The sequence below is a fragment of the Syngnathus acus genome, chromosome 14, assembly GCF_901709675.1.
Source record: "Syngnathus acus chromosome 14, fSynAcu1.2, whole genome shotgun sequence".
Taxonomy (NCBI): domain Eukaryota; kingdom Metazoa; phylum Chordata; class Actinopteri; order Syngnathiformes; family Syngnathidae; genus Syngnathus; species Syngnathus acus.
This window is the reverse complement of record NC_051099.1, coordinates 8,402,810-8,416,084: the sequence shown is the minus strand read 5'-3', so window position 1 is coordinate 8,416,084 and position 13,275 is coordinate 8,402,810. Positions and strand designations below refer to the sequence as shown.

At 39.4% G+C, this 13,275-nt stretch overlaps 1 protein-coding gene across 1 annotated transcript; it reads left to right on the top strand.

Moving 5' to 3' along the window:
- Positions 1 to 7,162: 7,162 nt before the first annotated feature.
- LOC119133833 (LIM/homeobox protein Lhx1-like) lies at positions 7,163 to 12,501 on the top strand. The gene is made up of 5 exons (XM_037270002.1): positions 7,163 to 7,761; positions 8,384 to 8,604; positions 8,964 to 9,241; positions 9,576 to 9,732; positions 10,398 to 12,501. Exons 1-5 carry the CDS (start codon positions 7,592 to 7,594, stop codon positions 10,772 to 10,774), a joined length of 1,203 nt encoding a protein of 400 aa, XP_037125897.1. The 5' UTR covers positions 7,163 to 7,591; the 3' UTR covers positions 10,775 to 12,501.
- The last annotated feature ends 774 nt before the right edge of the window (positions 12,502 to 13,275 follow it).

Below are 13,275 nucleotides of genomic sequence, written 5' to 3'. Positions count from 1 at the left end.
CAGGGGTGCCAAAGCTGCAGCCACAGACGTGTTTTGTCATGAGCATATGTCTTAGTCAAGAGTCACAGAGCGTTGGGACTGGCAGACGCTCAGGGTGAGATCAGCTGCTCCATTAGCACTTCACTCTGTACATTCCCCCCGACGCTCGCCACCCACTTCCCTACGGACACAACGCTCTCGTAGCTCAGTGGGTGAAGATGCAGATCCGATTCACAAACGTCATATTTCTGTCATCATATAAAAAAATGTCGAGTAATTGAGAGCATGTGTTTTTTAATTTATTTTGACACCAAAGTGTCAAATCTCAAAAAAGGTAAAAAAAAAAAAAAAAAAGGTGCCTTGGTTGTTACGTTGCATACTTAAAGGGTGAGCTGAAAAAAGCGGGAACAAAAGATGAAATGTTGCTTGCACTTTTATTCAGGAATAATCATGTAACAATGGAGGAAATGGAAATGGGAAAACAACAGTATGGAATTGACATCATTAATTTGGACCCAAAGTGCTCCATGAAGCTATCTCTGTTCCTTACTGATAGTCTACAGTCATTTAAATTAAAATACTATAATGTCAGAGAAGTTATGAGATTGGAGTCAATTTAGTAAAAAAAAAAAAAAAATGACTTAACAGTTTGAATAAGTGCAAAAGGTAATGAATGAAGACGCCTTGTTCTGCCTCAGGCTCTGCTAGGGGAGACATTTTAATATCTCACACAAAACAGAAGTGTGAATTTAATGTACACAATCCATGAAGCATAAAGGTTGCAGAATTAACATAAATGTCTGCCCTCCCCGCTCTGCCCCGTGGGCCTGTCACGTATGAGATCCCTCAAACACGTGACAGCTTTAAAAGCGCTCCTCTCTCACTGTGGCTTTATTGACTGCCAGTAAAGTTGCAGTACATTGCAGAAATGTTGAACTGTCAGTGGAAATATACGGCCTGGGTCCGGTACCCAGGTGTGCCGAGGCGAACTGTTAAATTTGCCCATTTCTCTTGTAATGTGTGACAGCCTCGGCAGGTCTTTGCTGAAGCTGCGTCACCGGCATCAGATGGTTGGAGGAGCATATTAAAGCAGGCAACAAAGGCTGCAAATGAAATTATCAGTGTTGGGAACAAATGTATACACTGTAGCTTAACAGTGGATTCTTTTTTCTTTTCTTGCCTGCTATTTTTCCTAAAGGTGTTTCCACATGAGTCTGATCACATACATGCATGTTGATTTGTGCCCGTGAGGCTGGGGGGCCGGGCCAGGGGAGGACGCAACAATTCTAACGGCTTTTGGATGTAGATAAATGGCTTACAGATGGCCTCACTCAATATATTCAAATGAGATATAAAAGTAGAGGGGTGGCTATCAATACATGTGCGGTTCTTGTGTGATATGATTCAAATGCCAATTGGCTACACTTTTTCCCAGCAATTCAAACTCATTCAATGAGCCAGATTAGATTTGTAGTTTTCTTTTAAAAAGTCCAAAGTCATGATAATGTTGTACTCAGGGTACAGATGAAAATCATAGCACTTAAGAGTACATACAAATTCCCCTTGTGTCATCCCACATTTTGCTGGAGAAGCGCTCAGCAGCAATACAACAACCGTGCAATTGCCGTTGTTATACTGGTTGCTTCGCACTTAATGAAAACGCTGCTTAATGAAAACGGCCCCATAGACAGGTGCATTGAAATCAACAATCTGTGACACTTGTGCAGTCCATTTGTATTCTTATGTTGTAAAGTAACCAGTAAACAGCAAAGACCAACGCATAGATATTCACAATGAACCCTTCCGCACTTGGATTGCAAGACCAGAAATCAGTTTATTACTGGCAAGATAATTGTCTTCATTCAGTCAACTCAGTCCACAGAATATGTCCTGAAAGAGTTCTATGAGTTCCTAATGCATGCCACACGACATAGTACGATCAGCATAAATTGTATTTACCCACATCTCACCTATAACACCGGGCTCGAAAGAGAAGCGCAAATGCGATTATGCCCACGAAGACTTAATCCGGAGATGAGCGCGGGGTAATGTATGCTAATTATCTAACAGGATATTCTTACATAGCAATTAGCATATCTGGGAGGCCAGACAGGGATGGTCGGGCAGCCGGAAAGAGAGACGGGAAGGACACAGCTGCTGATAAGGAATACAGCTTGTTTTTTAGGTGCTGCTTTTTTATCATTTTTATTTCTACACAGGCATATATATATATATATACATATATATATATATATTTCTACACAGGCATATATATATATACATATATATATATATATATATATATATATATATATATATATATATATATAAAATAATATCTATACACGTACGTAGTATATATACACACACGCGTGTGCACATATACAAATAGACACATAAGTGTATATACTATGTGTATGTGTATACGTGTGTATACACTTACATATACCCGTATACACACACATATACACTTATATACCACATAAATACACGTATACACACACATATACGTATATACACTACCGTTCAAAAGTTTGGGGTCACAAAATTGTTTGGGTGACCCCAAACTTTTGAACGGTAGTGTATATATTTATTTAGATAATTATTTATAGATTATATATATAATCTTCTGTGTAAAAAATCTTATAATATACTATAGTATAATATAATATATAATATATATATAATAATATAATATAGTATACTTATATTCATAGATTATATATAATCTTATACAAATATAAGATATAATTTATAATATTTAATTCATAATATTTTATTATAATAATATTTACACTACCGTTCAAAAGTTTGGGGTCACCCAAACAATTTTGTGACCCCAAACTTTTGAACGGTAGTGTACATATATACACGTACAGTATATACATATATACACATAGTATACACACATACGTATATACATATATAAACATATATAGATACATATACACACATACGTATACATACTATATACACATACGTATACACATATATACACATACATATATACACATTGCATCAAACAGCATGTACTTTCATTTGGAGAATTTATTGACATTTGCCAACAATAGTCACCGGTTTGATTTTCCCCTCTATCTGCTTTGCAAAGCTCATTGCATAAAATGACCACAAGCCACTGTATCAATTTTGGTTTTGGCATTTAGGTGTAATCAGCCATGTAGAACACCAGCTTGCAAAAAAGCCTGGCCCTTTGTAAGACATCCATCTGTTTTGTGCATTGAGAAAAGCCCGGTCCCAAAGAGCTGCCGCTGATAAAAGAGTGAGCATGAGAAGGCCCAGCTGAAAGGACAAGGGTGGGCGGCGGCATCGGGACGCAGTCTGTCCGTGACACTTGTGCAGTCCACTTGTATTCTTATGTTGAATCCAGGACTCCCCTGCTTGCATACAACTCAGAGATCAGAGACTGACAGCTGCTGACACAGAGAAGAAGCAGACTGGGACGTGCCTATTACAGATGCACAAATGCATGCCGCCATGCGTGACACCGTCGGTCCACCTCTCTCCCGTGCTTTCTTAATCTGTTTGGCTAATATTTTCCATTGACTCGCCTGTGTACATATCGCACGTCGTCTGTGACCTCTCAACAGCGACGGAGCGGATCGATTCATTCAGATGGCTCCCCTTCTCTCGTTGTCACCAGTGGGAACAGATGATGATACTAATGTCAGAAGTCTAAGACCTTCTATTGGATGTTAGTATGTGTCTGTGAACATATATTTCACATATATGTTTAAATAGTATATACCGTAATTTTCTGACTATAAGTCGCACCGGAGTATAAGTCGCACCAGCCATAAAATGCCCAAAAAAGTGAAAAAAAACATATATATGTATATAAGTCGCTCCTGAGTATAAGTCGCCCCCCCACCCAAACTATGAAAAAAACCGTGACTTATAGTCCGAAAATTACGGTAGTTGTAATATCAATGGTTGCACAGAACAAACATTCCAGTGATTGCATTAGTGGAAATCATATTTTAAACTGATCATTTGTTTTGCGAGACAGGTGACGTGTTAGTGAGAGACTTGTCATGTGTCCTGTGGAAAAGCCTTTTTTTCCTGCTAGTAGAACCATATGTCTCCAGGGTCCAATCCCCCACTCTTTGACGCACGCTCCTGAGCCCCACCCCCCTCGGGCCAAGGGGGCCTCCCCTTTTTGCCGGCACTCCCGATAACTGACGGCAGCTGCATTGATGAGCACAATGTGTGCGCCAAGGCAGCTCAGCTGGCCTTTCTCCCCACTTGACACTGCTTTGACCTGAGCTGTGTGACTTGTCCACCCTGCAGGCTGCTCCGCCTCGCCTCACGCAGTCTGGCTTCGTATCTCTTCTCCCCACACACGCTGCTCCCAGGCAGGGCGCACCTCCAACAACGTGCGCATCCTCAGGTCAGCCGGGTCAATTAAATTCAAATTGAAGATAAATGATTTGTAAATCATGTAGATAAGAGCCGAATACACCGTCGATGGAGGCCATGCTGCTGCTTTGCCTTTAGGCACATTATTTGCAGAGACAAAGTCACTTTCCAAAAGCATAAACCTGATGCAAAGACATCCATCCCTGTTTGCGTAGGACTTCCCACTAAAGGCCATTCATAGCATCAACTGCCTTGTTCTTGTCTGATTGAAGAAACCTCCTCGCCAATGTGTGCTCGCTGACTTTCTCCGACTCACAAATAAAGAGTGCAATCTTAGCTCGTGGATGGATTTATATATATATATATATATCTTTTCATCTCGCACACAAACTCCCATCTGTGTACAAGCGACATTGGCGTACGCACCATTGCTGTGAAAGGTTTGTGACAGCACCCCTGAGGGACTCATGACGCTGAGGAAGCTAAACAGAAGCTGATGGTGTGACAGAGCTCGGGGCAGGAGGGGACAGGGGAAAGGACCCCCCCTTCCCTTCCTTTCAGCCCCGCCCTGCCATTCTGCTCCTTTATAACTTTACAAAATAGCCTTTTAATTTGCTGTAACGTCTGGGGTGTCTGAATTGTGCCTGCATCAATCACCATCATCACCAAGAGGCTGAGGGCACTCTGTCTCATGGGCCCTCTCAAAGAACGGCCCCTCAGGCGCAGCTCTCGCTCGACCCTCAGATGGGAGAGGCATCCCTCTGTCTCACTGCGCTTGAAGTCTGTCCACATCGGTACGATGCTGAGTAAGGGTTACAGTAATGGAGTACAGTCGGGAGTGTTTGAGGCTGTAGGGTCTGGTTGGCTTAATAGACAAGTATATTACAAAAACATTGGAAAGAGCCAAATGGATGCCCATGATACAGTAAACAAAATATTAATATTCATGACAAAAAAGCATGGTAGTTTCTTTAATGGATTGTCATGGATTAATGTTTAAAGTTTGTTGTGTTAAGATGGGACAGGAAAGACCAGACATCAGAAAAGAAGTGTTCTGAACTAAACTTTCTGTTGTTATTGCAAACAAACAGTTCCCACAAACAAGCTCTCTGTAATTGAATACAGTCACAATATGCCTGAAAATATTAGGGTCAATTCTAGAAAGTTAATTTAGCCTAAAGAATAATTGCCAAATGTATGTCGTATTTAATTTTTTTTCCAAGCAAATTTTTTGAAAGAATCTCATGAATTGCAAACTCTTTTTAATTAGCCTTCAGTAATTATTTTTTATTTTTGTTTATTCATATAGTCCCTGTGGGTGGGCTCATCATATTGTTGCGGCCAATTAGCAGCAATTAACAAACACTAATGACATGCCCCTCGCACCCCTTCCAAAACAAAAAGTGTGCACCATGCCAGATTCCGGTGCTTGTGAACGACCTCTTGTGCACGAGAGGCATGGGGGATCAGCACACTGGGCAGGGTGGCTCATCAACACCTAGACTGGAGAAAGCCAGACCCAGAAGGAGTCACTTATACACACTCGCACTTGCAATGCCACCATGATAATTGCTTTGTACCTCCTGGTTGAGTCATTGTCACTACAGTGACAATGGTTTTGGGATTGTTTGTGTAATCATCACAAATACTGTGTGCCATTTTATAACACAATCCCAGCATTGAGCCATAAATCGGCTGCCTTTAAAAAGTTGAGTTGGAATTAAATCAAATGCGTTACTATTGTTCAATTGTAGTGCAGCCAGTCACACAAAACAGCCAAAAATGTAGAAATTGACTAAAGGATGCTGCCATACAAATATTACGCACTACCAAGTAACAATTAGAATTAAATTAATGTAAAAAGAAACAAAAGCATTAATTTTCCACTTGTGAACTTTTGTGTCAAATATTGCACTGCAATTAGCTGAGCGCAGTATATTTTTGTGTCACCTGGAAAAGCTCGTGTTTTATACAAAAAAAATCTCTTGCCAACAACTAAATGCATTTAGCAATGATTCGGACTGGGCCCATTGAACTTTTTCTTATGAGGCTCTGCCGATCTGCACTGCAAAATCTACATATCAGCCACTTTAATATTAGACAGAAATACATTTTCCATCTGTGAGTTGAGAGCTACAAAGCTGACTTTGCTTTTCAATGTGATGTTTCTTTCAAGAACTTCAGATCATCTACAATCATGAATGACAAGAGACTTGGAACATGAGCTAAAAAAAAAAGTGCAGTCTCCATCCCCAGTGCACCATCTCACTATGATAACATCTCAAATGTAGCCTATATAGTGAAGAATTATGACTGTTAATCAGCCTTGTCCTTTGAAACCAAATGAAGACTAATGCAAGGACCTCGTGTGTATGGAAAGCACAGAGGTGGTACTAATGACGTCAGTCAGCACTGATACTCATAGCGAAATCTTTTGACAAAAGTCATCATATGTCTGACCTGCATTAAATGTTGTGCCAAAAATGTCGACCATGAACAAAAATGATCTGAGGATGCAATTTGTTTTACTTAAGATGTAAAATAACTTTCAAATGTACAATAATATCACATTTTGCCTTTCTATTTGTTTTAGCAGGAAAATGTCTATTTTCTTTGAATTTGTATTCAATATAAGACTGAGTTCAATGATATTATGCATTAACATTTAGCTTTAATATCTTTTAATACAGTTGGTGTTTCTTCGAGAAGGGAGGTTTTTTTTTATTGGCTTTCGTCTTCGTGATGTCACCAATTTCTTGGTGTACCATTGGCTATTCGCTAAGTAGGGACCTCATTAGTGCGTCCTTCTATACTGACATTACAACAGAGGCAAAATGGGACTCAAATGGCAAGGTTGGACACACTGACAGAATCCCTCGTTATTTTTTCACTATTCTTCACACAATCCGGGATTTACTGACAAACACGCAGACGTGGGTTGATATTGACTCTGCTATTTCTGAGCTCATTTTGATTGGCCCATCGTTTTCGTATTTATGACAGAAATGTTTTCTACCAGTCTTTTTTCAACAGATGACCTGTTGTTTGGAGCTGTTGATCTTATGTGGATTGTTTTGACATGTTCAAATCCTTTGGATAATCCTTGTCATTATTCACATTGACTTGGATGCGCGGGGATCCTTGGATAAGAGCGCCGAGGTGACGAGGAGACTGGAATACACCCCGTAGCATTGTGTGTAAAAATAGATTTATTTATTGGAATTAACTCTGCACGATGATTCATTGCGCCAACTGCGAAAAACCAATTGTAGATCGGTTCTTGCTCAAAGTTCTGGACCGACCGTGGCACGTTCAGTGTGTACAATGCTGCGAATGCAAGTGCACTTTGACAGAAAAGTGTTTTTCACGAGAAGGCAGACTCTATTGCAAGAATGACTTCTTCAGGTAAGTCTAATTAAACCACTACGATTAACTATTATCGATTTATTTATCTACCTATTCATCCGTCTGGTAAAGAGACGTAAGGTGTGTTGAACAGGAAAAGGGTGAAATACCGAAATAATTATCGCAATAATATCTAAATAATAACAATATCATATCTAAATAATAATATCTAAATAATAATAATATCTAAATAATAATAATAATAGCTAAATAATTATAATCACATATAAAACCAAAAAAGATGCTATTAGACGATGCACTGTAAAAGAGCAATTAAGCTCACAACCAAACATGCCAATTGTAAATATTTTCATATTCTACATATATTCTAGATTATGCGTGTGGCAGATATAATTGTTTACATTGCTGTATGTTTATTTTCCTTTTGATTCACTTTTGAATTTGAATAAAATACACCGCAACTGCTGTGGTCCTTTTTCGAAGACTGAAAACCTCAATTAGTTTGTTATGTAATAATAATAATAATAATAATAATAATAATAATAATAATAGTAATAATAATTTATAGTAATGATAATAATAGTAATAATAATAATTTCCAATGCCCTGTGGTGTGGTGTATGTCACATGAATAGCTCTACTGTCTTCTTGGCTGCCACAGGAGATTTGGGACCAAGTGTGGAGGTTGCTCCCAGGGGATTCTGCCCAGTGATCTTGTCCGGAGGGCGAAGAGCAAAGTGTTCCACCTCAACTGTTTCACTTGTGTGATGTGCAACAAGCAGTTGTCAACCGGCGAGGAGCTCTACATCCTGGACGAATTCAAGTTCGTTTGTAAGGAGGACTACCACAACAATAACGGCAAAGACACCATTCAGCTCTCAGGTTATTATTATTATTATTATTATATTATTGTAGTTAAATTTAATAATTTCTTATTCGTGTAATATATTTGATAATTGAAGGCAATGTGTTTTATTTAACTATCAAAATAATTGATCTTTTGCTCAGTTAATATGTTATCGTTTTAGTTTATTTGTTCAATTACTTTCTCTATGTTTTGTAATCTGCTGATACAATTAAAAAAATAATAAGTGAATTTATTGCACTCATATCTCTGTGAATCGCGGCTAGATTTGCTGTGCTGTAAAATTGACTTGCCTTGTCTCCTAAAATCAAACGACCACGTGACAAAGTCCCCCTCATGAAATTAGTTCGCTAAGGGCATTTCCGTGCATTGGCAGTGACGACGTGTAGCGACCCCAGTTTATCTCCGGACTCCCAGGACCTGCAGCAGGATGACTGCAAGGACTCAGAAGCCGGCCATTTGTCGGATAAAGACGTTTGCCCCAATGAGAACGACGAGCAGGGCGCAGTGGGGAAAAGACGCGGGCCTCGGACCACCATCAAGGCCAAGCAGCTGGAAACCCTGAAAGCGGCTTTTGCGGCCACACCGAAGCCCACCAGACACATTCGAGAGCAGCTGTCGCGGGAGACTGGTCTCAACATGAGAGTCATCCAGGTAAAATGCGGCAGAAAACTAGAAAACGAAGCTTTCTACCGTAATATAATTAAGCGTGGTGTTTGTGCGCAAAACTGTGACTTTTACGCACCTAATTGTCAATGGAATTGTGCTTTTAATGCATTTGTGAATCGATTATTCACAAGGAAAATACAATATCAGAACTCCGTGTTATATGTACACTCACTGTACATTTTATATATATTTTTTTCTTTACTTATTTTAACGCATAAACAATCTTCAATTGCGCAAGAGTGCCCAAATATCGTTTTATTTGTTGAACATACTGATATATTTTATGGATGTATTTTGTGTCACCTTGGTTTTTAAAAAGGTGTGGTTCCAAAACCGGCGGTCCAAAGAGAGGCGCATGAAGCAACTGAGCGCGCTCAGTGCCAGGAGACACATGTTCTTCCGCAGCCCGAGAAGGATGCGAGCTCTCGGAGAACGGGTGGACACCGCCGAGCTTGGCCATTTCTCCTACTATGGAGGTGAGCGAGCATGTGACTTTGTCCAGCTACATACCCTTCCCGTTTGTAACATTTTTTAGATGTGTGTATACGTATTTGATTTCCCCTCATCTCTGTACTTGCAGTAGATTTATAAATACATTTTCTTTTCAAATTCCTCATTGAAAAAAACGTACTAATTTCTGATTGACGGTGTCAGGGATATTATTGTCAACTGACAATATTTGTATTATTGTGGATGTTTTTACTGGATCACATCCTATTGAGAGGTGTTTCTAATATAACGTGGTCACCGTAAAGTGACCTCAATCTAAATAAGGTGACCACAATGTATTAGAAATCATTATGTCATTTCATTTCATTTTGGACCTCTTTCAAGAGGGTCAAAATGGCCATGTTATGCAGATATAAAAATAATAGCATTGTTTAAAGAGAATCTCTGTGATTGTCACTCAGCGTGCATGAAAATTATTTGCAATTGGGTTCATTCAAATACAGTGCCTAATGTAGTGGCCAACTACTGTTTGTTTGATGTTTAGTATTACCACTCTGAGGTTGTCAACCAGAGCAGAGCATCATTATAATATTCATTGCTTTGGTTCTTATTAGACTGTGCACCTTAATGTGGCAACTTAATGTCTATTTTCACCCAACTCATGTAATATGTTCCTTCTGAATGAGTGCAGATTATCCTGGTGAATATTACGGCCCAGCTGGGAATTATGAATACTACCAAGGCCCACCATCATCCCAGGCGCAGACGCCAGCAGACTTGGGCTTCGTGCCCTCAGCAGTCCCTGCCGGCACCCCCTTAGGGGCCATCGAGCACCGCCACCCCGGGCACCACTGTCCAGGAGAGGTGCAGTGTTACCCTGACACGGTGTCACACCACCCGGTTAACTCACCCAGCCCGGAACCCAATGCACCGGGCTCCATGCACAGCATCTCCAGTGAGATGTGTGGGCCCAGCACGCCGTTCACCGCCATCACTCTCGGCGACAACGGCTACACCAACCAACTGTCACAGCCCTCGTCCGAGGTGAGCGAAGGAACTGTGTGGTAACCCTGGGTGTTCTGAAGGCAAATCATCACTTTATTTATTCATTTGTCACTTTATTTATTTATGTATTTATTTATCACTTTATTTATCACTTTATTTATTTATATAACTTATTTATTTATGTCATGTTTTAAATAACAAAATATTCGTTAACACGTTGATTATATTCACATGGGACTCGAGTACTATGTGCTGGTTTAGTGCTGAACCTCTTTGACGGAGCAATAAATGCATAAACACAAATTTTTGAGACAATTTTTTTCAAAGAACAGTATATGTAGGCTATGCATGTAAATCCATTCATCCATTCATGGTCTGCTCATTAGGGTATTTGTTTAAAAATCACCTTTCAGTATTAAAAAGCAGCTCTCTACAGCTAATGGTGAATACAAGGTTTTAGATTGTGATTGTCAAGTTTGTCGCATTTGACCAAAAACCTCTCTCAGGACTGTCTAAGCTTTGCTTTTTATATTTCATTTGTCGGCTGTGTCAAAACAGGTTTGCCTTCAAAAGGACACGAGACGTCTGAAAGAACGCATTTGTATAGAAACTGATCGCGCTTTATGAAGACGATGAGTTCAAGATTATAAATACAGAATATTAGTGAAGGGCAGTCAACTGTTTACTTTGAGCCCCAGTATTTAAATATCACTGTATAAAACCTGATGGATTGTGGAAATGGATCCTGGAGCACAAAGATGAACCAAACCTCTGTAGCTATGTTTGTGCGATTGCTCACTGTGCTAGTTTGTAATTGGAAACACACACACGCACTCACACACACACGCACACACACAAACACACACACGCACGCACACACTCAGTTGTCAAATGATGAAACAACAACTTGTGAAGTTGCGGCTGATTCTTGATGTCTACAAAATACACTTGTATGCATAATGCCAGCAGTAGCTAATGTTTGTAATGAGATGATTGTTCAAATAAGGCTGAAACGGATGTTTCTGACCATTCACAGTATGATGAAATACATTCTGATTGTTATTTGTAGAAATTGACTTTGGACACAAATATTAGCTTCATCGGTTCAAAGACCAACTGCAATCTCTTGCACCCATATTTGCAGTAAATATGTTTTGCAAATAGTTTTGTATGTTTAATTGTGTTACTTAAAATATTAAGTCAAATAAAATGATGTGGACTGGATATAACAAATGTTCACTTTTTCTAAAGCCTGGCGATATCAACATTGATGGTAATTATTTTGCAAAGGGACAAACTGACAAAAAGAAAGTGAATATGCATACATGTCATGTTTAATCCACCGTGCTGAATTAGGGCGGAACTATTTGGTGAGTTTGGCCATGACCACCTTTTGTCACTCTCTGGCCACCTCACTGTGACTTTTCTGCCATTTACACACGAAGCCAATATTTTTAGAACCCTTAATATTCTGCCACAATTAATGTAGAGTACATATTGAAAGAATAAACATACAATTGAAAGCAAAGCAACGACAAAGGAAACGTCAGCAAGAGGAACCTCGAAAGCTTTCATAAACAATTTATATTTGCCACCCTGATATTTTTCCTTCGAGAGTAACCTGCACAAATCTTACAATTAGAGCAAACAATAGAAAACACAGAGAAAATGTTGGCAGCGCCAGTTTACACACCGCCAAATATTTTGCTACGATTTTGTAGGATATGTGCAACCACGATGTGAAAACTACATTTCCCAAAACAAACAATAAAATTGCATTTTGTAGCTCATGATCTGAATTTTGATTTTGAGTTATGGCCTTACACCACGGGTCACCAACATGTCGCCTGCGGACTCCAGATAAACCCCCAAGGACCACACGAGCAGCCTGTTCAAAAAAATAGCTCACCACTGATGGGATAACTTGATTTCCTACCAAGTAATTGTATAACAATACTGCATCTAAAATCTCAAATTAATTCTTTATAATCCAGATGTACTCACAATACATAGCCCTTGAAGTTACGGTTTGAAGAAATATCCAATCTGCATAATCAATGAAAACTGCTGCTGCACAGTGTAGCAACATGTGACAAACAATTCAACCTGCGACTCAGACCTCATTATAGCAGAGTGCTTGCAAACTCATCGCAGGTGCCAAAGAAAGACAAGAAAACAATGGTGAGAAAACAGCAAATAAGCAGACTGTGTTAGCACATTGATGCATATAAAACACTCCAATTAAAAAAATACATACCGTAATTTTCGGACTATAAGTCGCACCGGAGTATAAGTCGCACCAGCCATAAAATGCCCAAAAAAGTGAAAAAAAAACCATATATATGTATATAAGTCGCTCCTGAGTATAAGTCGCCCCCCCACCCAAACTATGAAAAAAAACCGCGACTTATAGTCCGAAAATTACGGTATATTTCCTCCTCTATCAATCTGTAGCTATCTTGCATGAATTTGGTGACAAAATTCAGAATTCTTTTTTACTTCTGGCAGCAGCTCCATTGTTTTTATCTCCAGTTTTTATTTTTCAAATTTTCCTAAATGATCGC

Bases quoted from the DNA above. Each gene is read 5' to 3' on its own strand.
- LOC119133833 (XM_037270002.1), top strand. From the start codon at position 7,592: ATGATTCATTGCGCCAACTGCGAAAAACCAATTGTAGATCGGTTCTTG. The intron at 7,762-8,383 runs GTAAGTCTAATT...TGGCTGCCACAG, and splicing joins TGCAAGAATGACTTCTTCAG to GAGATTTGGGACCAAGTGTG. The intron at 8,605-8,963 runs GTTATTATTATT...GTGCATTGGCAG, and splicing joins AGACACCATTCAGCTCTCAG to TGACGACGTGTAGCGACCCC.